Source organism: Camelina sativa, chromosome 9, assembly GCF_000633955.1.
Source record: "Camelina sativa cultivar DH55 chromosome 9, Cs, whole genome shotgun sequence".
NCBI lineage: Eukaryota > Viridiplantae > Streptophyta > Magnoliopsida > Brassicales > Brassicaceae > Camelina > Camelina sativa.
Window position 1 is genome coordinate 25,060,855 of NC_025693.1, and position 17,025 is coordinate 25,077,879.

A 17,025-nucleotide genomic window follows, 5' to 3' on the forward strand; every position below is an offset into this window, starting at 1 on the left:
CACCATACCAAAGCAAAAAATATATGAATAATTAAAGAAAACAGTAAGCAAAGTATAGCATGCAATTCCCATAATGAAGAAACTAACTTGTAACCTATTTTGAGCAAAAGAAATAAACCATTACTAATGCATTAACATAGTATAGGTAAGCTATAAAAACTAATCTGTTACAACCAATGTAAATTCGTTCATGCGTGGATATAGACTCTTGAGAAGAAGGCACAAGCTGTACCCATCAGCAATTTGGAAAAATAAGCATAATAATCAGTTACAATTAGAAAATTTCTAGATGATGTTAAGATTTTCTTAACATCAGTATAAGACAATTTTATTTCTTTAGGAAGTTCAGTTCTCTGTTATCTTCAGAAGTCTAATCTATATTCTAAAGCCTAGTCTCGTTGGTGATTATTTCAAAAGAGTACTCTCTAAATATGTTTGATCTTCAAGTTATCCTTTCTCTGTAGTTGAATTTTATCTTCCACATCTTCGTTCACTACAAAAAAAAACAGGAGGATGTAAGAGATATTATAAATGAGCAGTTACTACAAAATTTAAAGCAAGAGAAAACGAAAAAGATCGAAGCAGCAGTTACGACGAAAATCAAGCAGGGAAAGACAAAGAGAATCAGTCAAGTAACATAAAAAATTCAAAATGATTGGTTGATTTTAGTCATGTACATGTGCCACTCTCTCCATTGCTGATGTGGCACAAAGATGGAGAGAGTTAGCCAACTTTCATAGTATAGATTTAGCATCAATATGCAATCGCACAACTAAAATCAACAAAATATACGCGATCCAAAACAATGACTCCTCTTTGCTTATAGGTGAAATTATGAAACAAAAGGAGTATAATTCAGGAGACAGTAATAGGTGAAAATTAGGATCACTAATCCATACTTTATGAATGGGAATGCCTACGTTCGGGAGTCTATTAACATTTAGCATCCATATGCCATCACACAACTACTACAAGGATCAACATTAAGAATAACAACTAAAATATACGAGATCCAAATGGTAGAATTCAAAAGTAAATTTGGACTTCACTCATCAGTTCTCACAAGAGTTTTTGTTTTACAAACCATTGAAGACAGAGCTTTACAAAAAACTATTATAACCTCTTTCTCTACTCTACATTGTCCTCTTCAACAAAACAACGACTCCTCTTTTGTGTGTGTTTTCAAATGATCTTATTCCTAGCGTCTTCGAGCTTCTTGAGAATCTCCGCAGGTGTTCTATCCAACTCGTCTGCTATTTTCCTCTGCAAGTCCATTGGAAGTGTCGGGAACTGCTCACAGAGATCTCCATCTATCACGTCCTGTTAAACATAAAAGATGCAAAAAGTGTCAATTCAAAAACAAGGCTTTTTATTTGGAGAGGAGAAAAAGAGCAATGGTTTTTTTGGTTCATACCTTGACCGGAAAATACGCAGATCTGTAAGCCATGTGGTCTCTCCCGCAGAGAGGAGGATACTCCTGCCTCATGTGCATCTCTAGATGAGAGAAGAAATCGACATCATCACGGGATGTGAATGCATGTAATGCCCCTATGCCACCCATCACTGTTCCATACATTATGGATTCCGATCCACCTGGGATCATCGAAGCTTTCTGCAAGCACGTCACAACGTCCCCAACATGGAACTGTACTATCTCGTCCACTTTGTTCGGTGCTCCGTTCAGCTTTCCTTGCTCCCACTTGATCTTCCCGCCTGTCGGGTCTTCTTCTATCTCCTCCGACACATCCTGCGGCAACCTCACAAAATACACATTCCCAAACTTATCTGCCCCTGCCATGGTATCGAAATCCACATGGTGCGATGCTGTCAGCCACCTCGGGACGCAGTCATCTGCAAATATGTATAGCTGATTCTCATCGCGCCTGTACTTGCAGTAATGGAAAGACTGCAAAAACAAAACAAAAAATTGATAGGTCAGATGAGATATTTATTTACCAATAAGAAGCGCACAACAACAATAATAAGTAAACATATAAATAGGATCTAGCACTCACCTCCTGAATGTCACCAACGTATATACGATCACGGTAAGTTTGGATAGAGATAATGGTGTTTGGAAAGAGCTTGTTTTCACATTTCCTAAGCAGTCTCTTTTTCCCCAAATCATACAATCTGAGGACAGGTCCGATCCCTGCCAGCAGTCTTCCTTGGAACTGGCACAGAGCAAGAGGAACACCTTCTACTTGCGTCTTATGAAGAAGCTCAAGAGATTTCCCATCCTCCACAAACCTATAAATATGTATGAACCCAGCCACTAGATTCTTTTTGGGCCAGAACTGCATCCCTTTGACCGTACCAACAGCCAACAAAGTGCCATACTCTTTATCATGGAAATTCACCGTACAGACACTGTATGCAGCTTCGTTGTCCTGAAGTTCCAGGAGGCAAGTTGTCGTAGCTGTCTTAGGATCAAGAACTCTGATGCAAGAAACCCACTTTTCAGAAACTGCTTTTGGATAACCATACTGCTCATCTGAAAGCGGGTCCTCCTTATCTTCATCATCCGCACCATTCTCCATCTGATCTGCATTGCCATTTTCTCCCACTCCACCAGCCTCGAAGCACTCCTTTCTTGCAGCTTCACGCTCTTCTGCGGTGAATGCTCCCTGGTCACTCTCGATAATAACCAACAACTTCCGCTTGGGTTGGACAACAAATTTTCTAGGCGTGTACCTCAGAGGGACCACTGTTTCGTTGAACGTTTCACCAAGACGATCGATCATAAAAATTCTCAGAGCATCTCCAGCGACAGAGACTACACCTTCAGCGCACTGATCAGATGAAAAAGGGGCAGCAAATTCCAAAGTCTCGTAAGAAAGAGGCGTCAAGTGGAAGTGTCCCCGATGAATATAACCAAGCCAAGGTCGGCTAGACAAACACAGCATTGCAGACCGACCTCTCACAGAAATGGAGAATAACTTGGGAGGCTTCAGTCCCAAGAAGCGGGATCGAGAATCCGAAAGCTGACCAGTCACCATATCCACCACCGTTCTGAATAGAACACCATTCTGCAGACCAGAATTAAGGAAGAGATTTGCCGGGTGATCAGCACCATCATCTCCACCAATCGATGCCTGAACTTCGAGGAATAGCAGAGACTCCGGAGCTGAAGAGACACTTTGCACGCTGAGAATCTGCAGACAGTCGTCAGGATCCAAAGATAGAATGCGCACAGTATTATCATAGGATCCCACCGCAAGAAAGCGAGACCTTTGTCTTCCTTCAGGAACAGGCGCAATGTCCAGGCAAGCCACATCACCAGACATCTCATGTTTCTCCACCTCCATCAGCTGACCCGTCATATCTGCCTCAAAGTAGATAAGCTCTCCCCCACTCAATGCAATGACCACTTGAAGCCGATTATACCCAACTTTAACAATTGACCTCTTGCCAGGAGTTCTCCATTCGTTAATACGTCCATCTTCCCTTATGTGGCGGATACCATTGGGATGGACTTGCATGAGAGAATCATCGCCGATCAGGGAGACAGCCAGGGACGGGGTAGTATCAAGAAACCCACTGTCGTTAACTTCTTCAACTGTTTCACCAATCGAAAGAACAAGAGTAGCATTGGTAAAAGAGACAACGATATATGCATCAAACTCATCGCTCACATTCTTTTTCACCGTCCACACAGCACTTGGCTGACCTGGAAGCTGAGAGACAGCCATCTCAGTGATGGCCAAACCAGGTCTCAGTATCCTTAGAGTGGAGCGTGGACCTCTCCCACAAAGTGAAAAGATCTGAGGCGTTTCTTCTTCAAAAAGATTTAGGACTTTCATGTCCATGAGTGGCATCAGACTCTGGACTTGGTCAATGCTAACAAGGTTCTTAAGTCGTCTAGGTTGAAAAAAGACGGGCTGAAAACCATCTTCAATCTCCATCAGATTAGAGGATGAAGACTCTACATCAGGTTCCTCCCCTATGGCCTGAAACTGATACAAACCATGGTTTCCAAATTCCGAAGCAGAGAAAAGGAAACCCAGCTTCAAAACACAAATCGAAGCAGCGACAGGAATGGTGTCGAAATATTTTATCTTCAACTCGGAGACATTATCCCCATTGTGATCCAGAGTAACCTTAAAAACGTCGCCATACTCGGTCTGAATTAAAAAGAAGAACATTGTCTTCTGCTTGTGCACGGCTGCAGAAACAACCAAAACTCCTCGTTCAGCAGGCAAATCAGCTCGTCTAGGTATCAAGGCTCTCACCTCTGGATGACCCTGATTCTTGTAAATAACAAAATTCTCGGCGCAAACCAGAACTCCACTCGGCCCATCAGCTCCTCCAGGAACAGTAACAAGCATATTGGCACCATTGTCAACTGGTTCAGACCACTTTCTAGAGACATGGTTGAGCCCCAAATCGAGCTCATAGAAAGTCAAATGCTTCTGAGCCTCACTAGCGGCTTGGCCAGTAGGATCCTGATCTGCCTCGGAGTAATCAAGCTCAATGGCTGCAAAAATGGGGTTATCGAAGCCACAGTCCACACCGCAGACAGAATAGCAAATAGTATGAGACTTGTGAGCTTCCAAAGGAGAAGAAATGGTTAACCTAGCAGTAGTATCTCTGTTCAAAACATAAACCAGTTTCTGCTTCTCACAAGCTCCAATCATAACAGCTCTTCCTTTGGGATCAACAGCCAAGTACTGGCCAGGCACAATTCTTCTGCAACCCGACTTGCCAAAGGTCTCCTGATGAACTTTATCGAACACATTCTTCTCCTTGTTGTACTCAAGTATCACTATCCTACCCGAATCTGACCCAACCACTAGATAATCCTTCTGCGCACCGGTCAACCTAAACTGAGCTAAGGATCTAATTGCACCGAATACTTCCACAGAGTGTATCGTTTGGATCTTACCGTTCTCGTCTGGGCGGAGAAGATCCAGAATCTTGCCACGCGCTACCGCAATCTCCTGCGTCTTCCCACCGGAGAAGTTCCCGTTGATTGCGCAGGTGATTCCCGTCGCCTGCTGCAGTGTAAGACTGTACAGATACATTCTCTCTCAACCTCGACCAACCCTACAATACAACCACCACCGAACCTGCTAGGGTTTAGTAGAATCCAGGAAACTGTAACAACTTCAGGATGGTTTTGCTTCCGAGTTCAGATGAACTCCTAGACCGTTTACGACTTTGGATTTGGCAAATTATGGTGAAGAAAGGAAACAATAAACCCTAGAGCTCAGCTAATTATGAATTACCGCCATAGCTCCAAGCTCGACGAGGGGAGTGGTGGTTCCTGCTCGGCGGAGGTTCAGCCATGGGCCTTAATTCAGGATGTAACAACATTGGCCCAATATTGGCCCAATATTCTATTATAAGTTGTGATTTAGGATAATTATGTGACCGGTAAAATCATAAAGAACTGCATTAATCGTTTTAACAAGGCACCAAAAAACTAAAAAGTGTATGAACTGAACCAAAATCCAAAACTATAAAAGTCAGACTGCAACAAAAAAAAAAAATTCCAAATGAACAATGATATAGTTTAGCAAGATAACATAATTTTAGAACAAACAATGCATAAATTGTCTTTATGTATAGGAAGATATGAATACGATCTCTTACAATTCATTTTTTTTTTCTTTTAAAACGATCTCTTTTAATTTCTAGAGGGAAATAGAAAGAAGCAAAATAGGTCAAAGAAATCAACAAGGCCAGATCAAACAAGAGGAGTAAGTAGCATATATTAATATTGATAAAACCTATAAGGTTTAGTTAAATCCATTACTCAGCTAGAGTTTAAGAAAGCAATGACAAAAACAACAACAACTCCACTCTTATCAAGTTATCATCCTCCAAGCTTCCTATATAAACAAAACCATTAGGCCTCAGAAAATAAACACAAAACCTAAAACCAAAGCATAAGAGAAAGAACGATGGCCAAAGCTCTTAGCCTAACAATCTTTCTCTTTCTCTTGATAGCTTCCATTGTCCAATCCGCTCGACTTCTCGATGAGTTTCAAACTCAGCCACAACTAGTCCCCGGCACCCAAATCCCCCCGGTACCGGAAGAGGAGGAGGATGATAGTTCACCAGCCGTAACAACAACTCCAACAACAACAACAACACAAAATCCAATACCAATTCCTCTACCAGGACCTGTCACTGGAGGACACGAGCCAATCCTCGAGTTCTTTATGCATGACGTGCTAGGCGGGTCACACCCATCAGCACGTGTGGTTACGGGAATAGTAGCACAAACAGAGGTGAATGGTATACCGTTTTCTAAATCCAGCAACAACATTTTCCCAGTAGATAACGCAGTGCCGCTTGTGAACGCAAACAACATCAACAATTTAATCAACCCAAACACAGCTCCACTCCTCACAGGACTTAGTGGCTCGCAAGCCAACACCGTCATCCAAAACAGTAACGGTAACTCCCAAGGAGCACTTAGCTCCAACAACCTTCCCTTTGTAACCACGGGTCAGCTCCCTCCAGCAGCTGCCCTCCAACAGCTCATGTTTGGCACTATTACCGTGGTTGACGATGAGCTCACTGAGGGCCATGAACTAGGCTCTGCAATCATTGGCAGAGCTCAAGGGTTTTACCTGGCTACCTCTTTGGACGGAACTAGCCAGACACTTTCCTTAACCGTGTTGCTCCACGAAGAGCATGATCATCATGACACCCTTGATGATGCCATCAGCTTCTTCGGGGTTCACCGAACTGCTTCTCATGCCTCGCATATTGCTGTTGTGGGTGGGACTGGAAGATTCGAGCATGCTAAAGGGTACGCTGTCGTGGAGACTCTGCACAACCAGGAAGACCAACATGTCACTGATGGTCATGATACCATTCTACATTTCAGCGTCTATCTTACATATTACAAAGCTTGAAGAGTAATGGCATTTGTTGTAAAAATATCTCTGTTTTATTTGTATGTTCTTGTTTACTAGTTTCATGTGTGGCTTTTATTGTGTTGTGCACGCTTAATGTATAAAAAATGGTTGAATGAGAATCTTTAATATGTCTTTTTACATGCAAAACTCTTTAGTTTTTTTTTGGTAAATACTTAAATTTGTGCATTAATTCTTAAAAATAGTTGTCTGTCTCTAAACACACAAAACGCTTGTGTAAACACTATTATCTTCTGACTTAAATCCCAAAATCAAGAGCTCAAGTTAGATGATCAAATTTAGTTAAGAGTTTTGGATGTCGTTAACAAATCCACATATAGCCTTGTTGATGAAATTTGGAGCATGACTTCTTAGATATTTTTGAGGTTAATTACAAATGTGTTGAAAACATTGCCATTCCTTCGTTATTGTTGGTAATCGTAAGATCATTTGCACCGTCGATTATCACACAGTTGTTCATTCAATAAAAAGAAATAAATCTATACTATGAAAGTTGGTCAACTCTCTCCAAACTTCTGCCACATCAGCAATAGAGAGAGTGCCACAGTCCATGACTAAAATCAACAAATCATTTTGAATTATTTATGTTACTTGACTGATTATCTTCGTTTTCCCTTGATTGATTTCATAGTAACTGCTACTTTGACCCTTTTCGTCTTCCCTTACTTTGATTTTTGTAGTAACTGATCTTTTATAATATCTCTCACATCCTGTTGTTTTTTTTTGTAATGAACTAATAGGATGTGGAAGATGAAGGTCTGAAGATCAAGAATATTCAGAGAGTACTCCTTTGAAGTAATCACCAACGAGACTTGGCTTTAGAATATAGATTAGAATGCTGAAGATAACAGAGGACTGAACTTCCTAAAGAAAGAAAATTATCTTATAATGATGTTAAGACAATCTTAACATCATCTAGAAATTATCTAATTGGAAATGATAGTATGCTTATTGTTCCAAATAGCTGACGGGTACAGCTTGTGGCTTTTTAGGCTTCTCAATAATCTATATCTATGCATGAACAAATTTATATTGGTTGTAACTGGTTATTTTTTGTAGGTTACCTATACTATGTTAATGCATTATTAATGGTTTATTTCTTTTGCTTAAAATAGATTACAAGTTAGTTTCTTCATTATGGGAATTGCATGCTATGTTTTGCTTACTATTTTCTTTAATTATTCATATATTTCTTGCTTTGGGACGGTGTAGCAGGTTCGAAAAAAAAAAACAAATCCTTATATGGCAGGAGTCGTGAATATATAGAGAAAAATGTTTAATTAGTTCTTCTAATAATAGTTTGTAAGTGATTATATCATTCTCATTCGATAACAAACAAGAAAAATTAAAATTCTCTCTTAAGTTTACATTGTTGTGTTGTTTTCCTTCTCTGTAAACCTCTTTTATATCACTCTATCTGCTAAACTATACACATGATTGCAAGTTCATTCTCAATATGGTGAACCTTAAGGATTTTATCTTCGAGTGGTGTTGTTTCTAAATTTTTATTTTATGTATCTAGGACTGGTATGTGTGTTATTAAATGTAATATTACTATAGAATAGAAGAAACTGGTCATTTTGTGTTTAATTCTTAAGAGGTATAATAGATTAAGAGATTTGAGAATTGGCCAAATTTTCTACAGTTTTTTCCTTACTGCTACAATGTCAGAGAAAAAGAAGATTCAATCATGTGTGGTGTCTACTCCAAATTTTCAGTCACATGATATTGATCACCATGGTTTGTACTTTCGTTTTTGACTACTCAATACACGATCTGATATTGATAATGAAAATGTAATTATTCATATCGCCAAAAGATAACCCGCGCAGTATGCGAGTACTCATCTAGTAATAATAAAAGAAAAGAGAAAGTGAGAAAAATAAAAAAAGAGGTGAGAAAGAATTCTTAATTGAGGATCTATAGAACCGTTTCTCGACAGATTGTCACATAGCTAATAGTTGATTTTTCTGATTTAATCTTTAAATAAATAATTATATTACATTAAAATTATTAAAATAATATATATTGAACAACTTATCTCATTTTTAACGTCGGACAGCATGTCCAACAAACGTTTCTATATGATATGTTTTTATTAAAAAAATAATAAAATGAAGAGAGAGAAGAGGAAAAGAGAAGATACTTTTTTCTGTTGAACAACGGGAGAAACGTTTCTAAGACAAAAAATGACAAGCGTTACTAATTTATTGGTGAATTAATTGGAAGAAAAACAAAAATTTTAAACAAACATCAACGTTTCTCGCCGCTGGAAAAGCTCTAAAAATCTATAATGATATATATTATTTTAATAAGTTATTATCTTAAAATTTATAATAAATCATATACGAATATTGTAACAGAATACAAATAGACGTGTCAAAACTCCATTTCCTTAACGAGTATTCAATTTGGGTTTTGTAAGCCTATACATCATATCAATTAACGCAAGAGTTATCCTTTTAAGAAGTTTTCATTTACAAATATGTGGTGGATTAATTACTTACCAAAAAAATAAAACAAATTTCAAAGGAGTTTTAGTCTTTTAGACATGTGGCTTTTGGGCTAGCAAGTAACACGTGTTATAGTCTTCTGATTTGAGTTTCAGTTTCCTTATTCGTGTCATGTTTAGTGACAGTTTTCTTATGTTAAGTTTCTGTAACTTTGACCCCCCCAAAAAAAAATTGTGCACAAGGTAACATTGTCCAAGTGAGGGGTTGATCAGGCGTTCTAACAAGTTTTGACGCCAGGTGTATTCGGAGATTAATTGGAAATTACTCAAGACGTTTTTGAGTTTTTTCTTTGTGTTAATGAAAACTACTTGAGACCTTTTCAATTTCTATTCAAAAACAGAAGGAAAAAAATATTCGATTGGGTTTCTCACCTAACTCTGAACTTATGGTGGTTTTGGTCACGTAGATGCCTAAACTTGCAAGCATATTGGGATGGGAACCATGATGATAATTATTTTCCAAGTGTTATAGACTTTTAAGGTGACCAAGAGGTCCAAGACCATCAAGAAATAGTTTATGTGACTATATATATATACACACACACATGATACATTCAATTAAATCGCCACACGATCTATCGATGTATGAGCGTCAGTTTTATTATATTTAATAATTATACAAAGGCAATATTATATGGACCACGTACGTATAACGTACCAAAAGGAGTGTCATCACTCCATTTTTTTTGCTGTCTTTCTTGTTGGACCGATGCGAAGAGAGGAAAAAACGATTTAATTTTACACATAAACATGCATGCGTCAGGGATAAATCGTTTTCATGAGATTCATATATAAACTATAAGGTTTTTTTGAAATCTAACGATTGAACATCGCGATCAGTCGTCGGATTCTTTAGATGAATCCGAGATAATCTTCTGGATCATCTGGTTTGTCTCTTCCTCCGACATTTGCTCTTGTTTGCTTTGCCTCTCTTCATACGCCTTGAAGAACTCCTTGTTCTCTTTCTCCAGCTCCTTCCACACTGTAATTTTTTTTGGTATCCAATTAATTATGATAACAAAAATGAAAACAGATCTAGAGTTCGATTAGTACATAAAATTTATCCTATTATGTAACAAGGAAGATTTAGATTTTTTTTAAAGAAAAAAAAAAGTATTATAGCCTCCGTGTATTCAAAGCAGTGCACATGATCGTTAGATCATGCATGAACACTTATATGAATAGAAAAAAAATCCAAGATCCATCGATCACGGAAGATCATGTGTAGGTACCTACATGTCGCAAGATCAAATTCCTAATTATGGTATAATAATACAATGATATGTCCACAGTTTATAATCCTGTTAGAGAGTACATAGGTGTATCATCTGTGTACATAAGGATTATAGAAAGATAAATATAAAAAAGTGGAGAGAGAAAGGAAAACCCGTAGAGGTGATGACAGGAGTGATGTTTGCATGCTTAGAGAGAGCTTCCACACATTCTTCTTTGCTCATATGGAAGATCAAACATTTCTCTATCATGTGCTGCACCTATACATATATACATACACACATCCAAAACAAATTGAGGTATACACATACGTTATAGAGACAAATATATATAATCACTCATCGAAACAAGGGAGTAGTACTACTACAAAAGGTTCTTGAATCACATATAATATTACCATGTGAATGTAAGAAGCAGAAGAAGAATTAGCCATTGTTAATGGAAACCCTAGCTAGAATTAACACCAAAACTCAAAAGAGCCTTCTCTAAAAGCCACTTGTGGAGATAAAGACAGCCATATATAGAAGAAGATCACGCAAAAAGGATGAAGAAGGAGACAAAAGGAGTGAATAGTTGAAAGATGATGTGCATGCATGGGGCCAGAAGCCCCACGTGGGAGATTGATCTTAATTGGCTGAGAAAGGATTAGAGGAGATTTGTAAAATCACTCTTTCTCTCTTCTCCCTTCGTTTTTTTCATTTCCATCCCACGCATCATCCACGTGATCCATGGCCCCCCTCTCTCTACATTTTCTGCAAAAAAACACTTAGTCGTGTTTTTAATTTCCATAATCTTCTAGAAATATATACGTTTCTGGTGTTAATAATTAATTTTATATAAGAAAATGAGCTTTAGAACTTCTCCGGCGGACGTACCTATATGAAACGTTTTTATTAAAAAAATAATAAAATGAAGAGAGAAGAAGAAAAGTGGAGATGCGTTTCCCTGTTGAGTAATGGGAGAAACGATTCTGAGACAACAAACTACATGTGTCACTAATTTGTTAATGAATTTATTTTAAAAAAGTTTATAAAAAATCTTTAATAATTATTTTTTAGCAATCATCAACGTTTTTCACCGCTGGAGAAAGTCTTAGCATGATTACATGAAAATAAGTAATTAAAGAATACGAAATCATAAAGGAGCTAGTGCAAAATAAACAAATGACGTTTCGAGAGCAATTGTAAATTTGTAATTAACCGACTTCTTCCTAGAATGTATTGTGGAATATAAAACTTTAAAATGTTTAAGGTTTTCATCAAGAACAAAGAAAAATAAAAATAACTGTTGTAAGATATCAATTATTGGTACATATAAGCGGAAAACATCACATATAAGTTATAACATCAACAAAAACATTACATCAGGCGTTAGCTACAATACACTATGATTAACTTAAGTTGCTCTTTGGTAATTCGATCATTTTTCTTTTGGAATTTGATTACTTTTTAATAACACCAACAAAGTTGTTATGATTTGAAGCAAGAAAGATTCGATTTGAGTATGCGAATCACTCTCTCTCAACCTGGATCAAAATCTAAACGAATAACGAACAAAGAACACAAGACGCGAGTTTGTTAACCCAGTTCAGCAATTCACTATCAGAGCAAGATGAACACAGCAAAAACTTGAGCTTACAACAATGGTGTTTTCTCTCTCTAAGTCTCTCTTTCTTGAAACAAACTCAGGAAGATACAAGAATGAAGAAGCTTAGAAAAATAATAAACACAACGTTTCGATATAACAGCAAACCCTCCACTGCAGTTAGAAGTTTTGCGTTTTGGCTCATTCTTTCTGTTTTAGTCACATGCCTCCAAAACCGGAGATAACCACCCAATCCAACCCTTCTTGATTTCGGTTAAGACAAACCAAGACCAAACCTGGAATTGAATCAGAAACCTTCAACACTCCACCTTGATTCGATTTCTCTCTTGCTCAGTGAAATTTGCACTTACTTGGATTTAACCTTCGGCCGAGACGATATTACATCTCACCTGAGCAACTTTAGAAAATCTAAAGCTACCTTGAACTTCTGCACAGGAATGCCTTTTGTAAGCATGTCCGCAGGATTCACTGAAGTGTGAATCTTCTGAACAACAACCTCTCCAGATTCAATGACGTCCCTGATGAAGTTGTACTTTATCGCAATATGCTTGGTCCTCTCGTGAAAAGTAGTATTCTACGACAAACATATCGCAGACTGTGAATCACTCCAAACTGTGACATTCTCTTGGCTATAACTCATATCTTTAAGCAATCCTCTAAGCTACAGAGCTTCTTTCACAGCCTCTGTTAATGCCATATACTCAGCTTCAGTTGTTGAAAATGCAACAACAGGCTGCAAACATGACTTCCAACTTACAGTATTTCCTCCAACTGTAAACACGTAACCACTGGTCGACCTTCTTCTAACAAGGTCTGCTGCGTAATCTGAATCACTGAAACCTTCTATCTTTAGACCATTTCCTTTAGTAAATGTCAAATTCAAATCACTAGCTCCTCTTAGATATCTCAGTAACCACTTCACAGCCTCCCAGTGCACATAACCAGGTTTACTCATAAACCTACTCACCAAACCAACAACATGCGCTATATCAGGTCTAGTGCCTACCATTGCATACATTACATTTCCAACCGCACTAGCATATGGAGTTTTATCAAGATTGACACACTCACTTTCATTCTTAACAGCTTTCAATTTGAGATGTGTCCCAATCGGAGTCTCCACAACATGAGCTTTACTCATATTAAACATTTCTAACACCTTCTCCAAATAACCAGACTGAGATAAAGTCAGAGTGCCTTCTTTCCTGTTTCGAGCAATATCAATCCCCAGAATTCTACTTGTTGCACCCATATCCTTCATCTCAAACTCCCTACTTAAACCTTCCTTGAGTTTATTTATCTCAGTTATACTCTTAGCAGCAAGCAACATGTCGTCCACATATAACAACAAGTAGACAAGTTCTTCAGGACATACCTCTTTAACATAGACACACTGATCATGTTCACTCCTGTTGAACTCTTGCTTGATCATAAAGGCATTAAACTTTTTTTTCGACTGTCGAGGTGCCTGCTTAAGTCCGTATAACGATTTCTTCAACAAACAGGTCTTTACCTGGATTCTCCTCATAACCCTCAGGTTGTTCCATATACAACGGTTTATCAGGCTCTCCATGAAGGAAAGCCATTTTAACGTCCATCTGTTCGAGCTCAAGGTCGTCTTTAACAACCAATGACATTAGGGTTCTGATGGATATGTGTTTCACCACTGGTGCAAACACTTCCTGATAGTCTATTCCTTCTTTTTGTGTAAAGCCTCTTGCTACTAAGCTAGCTTTATATCTCTCAGGTTCTACACCAGGAATGCCAGGCTTCTTCTTGTAAAGCCATCTACAATCAATAACCTTTTCATTTTCAGGTCTATCCACAACTTCCCAAGTCCCATTTTTCTTCAAGGAACTCATCTCATTAGACATTCCAGCATCCCACTCCTTACTGAACTTATCTGTGATAGCCTCATGATAACATTGAGGATCTTCACAAACCACCTCTTCTGCAGTCATTAATGCAAAAGCAAACTGTGAATAATCTGAGAACTTGGCAGGAGCTTTAATCTCTCTTCGTACTCTGTATCTTGCCAACTGATAATGCTTTAAGCTTGCAACAGATGCAGGTGCTTCTTCCTCAGGCTCGAAGTACTCTGTTTCTGAGTCACTCACTTCATCTATATTAGCTCCACCTGAATTTGAACTTTCTCCTCATTCCAACCCTAGTTTACCAAACTCAAGTAACACCTTATCACCTTTAACCTCAGTTGACTTATCATCTTGGACTTTACCTGCTAACTCCTTGTACATCAATTCTTCGTGAAATAGTACATTCCAACTGACCACACATTTCTTCTCCTCAAGTAACCAAACTTTATAACCCTTTGTACCCTGAGGATAACCTAGAAATATTCCTTTTAAAGCTCTCGGTTTCAGCTTCCCTTGATCTTGATGCACATAAGCGACTGACCCAAACCTCCTAAGATGCTTGTAACCAGGTTTCCTATTCAACCACAATTCCTCAGGTACATTGTGATCTACTGCTGATGCTGGTGATCGGGTGATAAGATATACAGCAGTAGATGCTGCTTCAGCCCAAAAAATCTCTTCTAGACCAGATTCATTCAGCAAACATCTAACATTTTCCATGAGGGTCCTGTTCATTCTTTCAGCTACTCCATTCTGTTCTGGGGTGTAAGTGCAAGTCCTATGCCTTTCAATACCGTTCTTCTTACAAAACTCATCAAACTTAGAGTTGCAGAACTCTAAACCATTATCTGTTCTAAGAACTTTCACCTTCTTCCCAACTTGATTCTTGACTAGCTCCTTCCACTCACAAAACCGATCAAAGGTCTCATCCTTAGTCTTAAGAAACATAAGCCATACCTTTCTGGTTTTATCATCTATAATCGACAAGAAGTATTGTTTTCCAGAAAGTGATGGAGTGACATTTGGTGAACCCCATAGATCTGCGTGAACATATCCCAACATATCTTATGTAGTGTGTTTTCCAACATTAAAACTTAGCTTCTTTGATTTCCCCATAACACAATGTTCACAAAATGCCAAATCCTTGATATCCTTCTTCTGTAGTAACCCTTTACCAGTCAATCTCTTCATGTTGCTGAGGCTCATATGACCAAGCCTACTGTGCCACAACACTGTACTGTCTGTCCTGCCTTCTGCATTGCAGTTCTCACTGATAACTGTTTCTCATTCAAGAATGTATAAACCATTACAATTTACCAGACAAAGCCGTTGTGTTATTCTTATAGTATCTCACCTTTCCATCTCCACCTTCATGCTTGTATCCTAGCTTGTCAAGAGTACCAGTAGAGATGGGATTTCTTCTTAGATTCAGAACATATTTAACATTGTTCATGACTTTGATTGAGCCACCATGTGAGTTAATGCGAATAGAACCATGACCCTGTGACTCCACTGAATGATTATCACCAAGCAATATAGTTGTTCCACCATTCTCATCAAAGCTAATGAACCAATCTCTTCTAGATGTCATATGAGACGTGCATCCAGAATCAAGAATCCACAAATCCTTAATCAGCTGATTGTTAACACTCAAAGTTTCTGAGAAAACCAACTTCTCCGTAATCACTCCTGCTTCATTTTGACCTTCATTCTCCATTTTTCTTTTCCTAGCATAACAATCCTTCTTCACGTGTCCAGCCTTCTTACAGAACCAACAGGTGACCTTCGATCTTAAACTTGATCGACTTCTACTCTTACCCGCTGAACCATTCTGCTGACTTCTCTGCTGAGGTCTCCCTCTTTCGGTGGTATACAGTGCAGCATATGTAGATCTTATTGACTCCTTTGACTCCGCCAGATCTTGTTCCAGAGATTTAGCCGATGATACAACATCTTGGACTGACAGACTCTTGTTGTCGTACTTGAGTGTGTGCTTAAGCTGACCGTAGCTTGCTGGCAAAGAATTCAACAACAATATGGCCTGTACTTCCTCTAAAACCTGTATCTCCAAGCTCCCAAGTTCAGCAACAATCTTTAAGAAATCATCAACGTTTTGATCTATCGTCTGAGCATCAACCTTTCTAAACGAATAGAAGTTCAACTGTACATAGATTCGATTTGGTAAAGAAGTTTCCATATACAGTTTATTCAACAACGCCCACATCTCAGCTGTCGTCTCACAATGATTAATCTTTCTAAGTACCTTGTCACCAACATGATTAATGATAATAGTCAAGGCTTGCTGAGATTGATCGATCTTGACTGGATCTGGTACCTCCTTGGTCTATGACAATGATGAATCTGATGATTCCTCTGGAGAAACCTTCTTCTCTTCATCCTTTGTTACCGGAACAATCTTCGTCAAGAGGGAAATCGGTGAGGATACCTTTTAAACCAAGAACCCCAAGCTGTGTTAATACTCTGATCTTCCATAGCGAGAAATCGCTATCTCCATTGAACACCTTGATCTCAACTCTCGCAGTCGTTGCCATCGATCGATTGAGATTGACGAGCAAACCAAGCTTTGATACCAATTTGTTACGATTTGAAGCAAGAAAGATTCGATTTGAGTATGTGAATCTCACGAATCACTTTCTCTCAACCTGGATCAAAATCTAAACGAATAATGAACAAAGAACACAAGACGCAAGTTTGTTAACCCGGTTCAGCAAGATCGATGTGATCAAGCCTACATCCGGAGCCGAATCAATCCAGCAAATTCACTATTCACTATCAGAGCAAGATGAACACAGCTCAAACTTGAGCTTACAACAATGGTGTTTTCTCTCTCTGAGTCTCTCTCTCGAAACAAACTCATGAAGATACAAGAATGAAGAAGCTTAGAGAAATA

The 17,025-nt window shown here is 38.5% G+C and overlaps 3 protein-coding genes across 3 annotated transcripts; 1 reads left to right on the top strand and 2 right to left on the bottom strand.

The window, feature by feature from the left end:
* LOC104712148 (splicing factor 3B subunit 3-like) lies at positions 992-5,223 on the bottom strand. Its single transcript, XM_010428981.2, has 3 exons — positions 2,016-5,223; positions 1,415-1,906; positions 992-1,320 (listed from the first exon to the last, which is right to left on the bottom strand). Exons 1-3 carry the CDS (start codon positions 5,022-5,024, stop codon positions 1,183-1,185), a joined length of 3,639 nt encoding a protein of 1,212 aa, XP_010427283.1. The 5' UTR covers positions 5,025-5,223; the 3' UTR covers positions 992-1,182.
* LOC104712149 (dirigent protein 24-like) lies at positions 5,878-7,010 on the top strand. Its single transcript, XM_010428982.2, has one exon. The coding sequence runs from the start codon at positions 5,907-5,909 to the stop codon at positions 6,867-6,869; it is 963 nt and encodes a 320-aa protein (XP_010427284.1). The 5' UTR covers positions 5,878-5,906; the 3' UTR covers positions 6,870-7,010.
* On the bottom strand, positions 9,956-11,086 carry LOC104712150. Its single transcript, XM_010428983.2, has 3 exons — positions 11,033-11,086; positions 10,790-10,895; positions 9,956-10,384 (listed from the first exon to the last, which is right to left on the bottom strand). Exons 1-3 carry the CDS (start codon positions 11,066-11,068, stop codon positions 10,239-10,241), a joined length of 288 nt encoding a protein of 95 aa, XP_010427285.1. The 5' UTR covers positions 11,069-11,086; the 3' UTR covers positions 9,956-10,238.

Bases quoted from the DNA above. Each gene is read 5' to 3' on its own strand.
- LOC104712148 (XM_010428981.2), bottom strand. From the start codon at position 5,024: ATGTATCTGTACAGTCTTACACTGCAGCAGGCGACGGGAATCACCTGC. The intron at 1,907-2,015 runs GTGAGTGCTAGA...TTGTTTTTGCAG, and splicing joins ACGTTGGTGACATTCAGGAG to TCTTTCCATTACTGCAAGTA. The intron at 1,321-1,414 runs GTATGAACCAAA...TATGTTTAACAG, and splicing joins CTGCGTATTTTCCGGTCAAG to GACGTGATAGATGGAGATCT.
- LOC104712149 (XM_010428982.2), top strand. From the start codon at position 5,907: ATGGCCAAAGCTCTTAGCCTAACAATCTTTCTCTTTCTCTTGATAGCT.
- LOC104712150 (XM_010428983.2), bottom strand. From the start codon at position 11,068: ATGGCTAATTCTTCTTCTGCTTCTTACATTCACATG. The intron at 10,896-11,032 runs GTAATATTATAT...ATATATGTATAG, and splicing joins CTGCTTCTTACATTCACATG to GTGCAGCACATGATAGAGAA. The intron at 10,385-10,789 runs GTTTTCCTTTCT...AAAAAATTACAG, and splicing joins TCCTGTCATCACCTCTACGG to TGTGGAAGGAGCTGGAGAAA.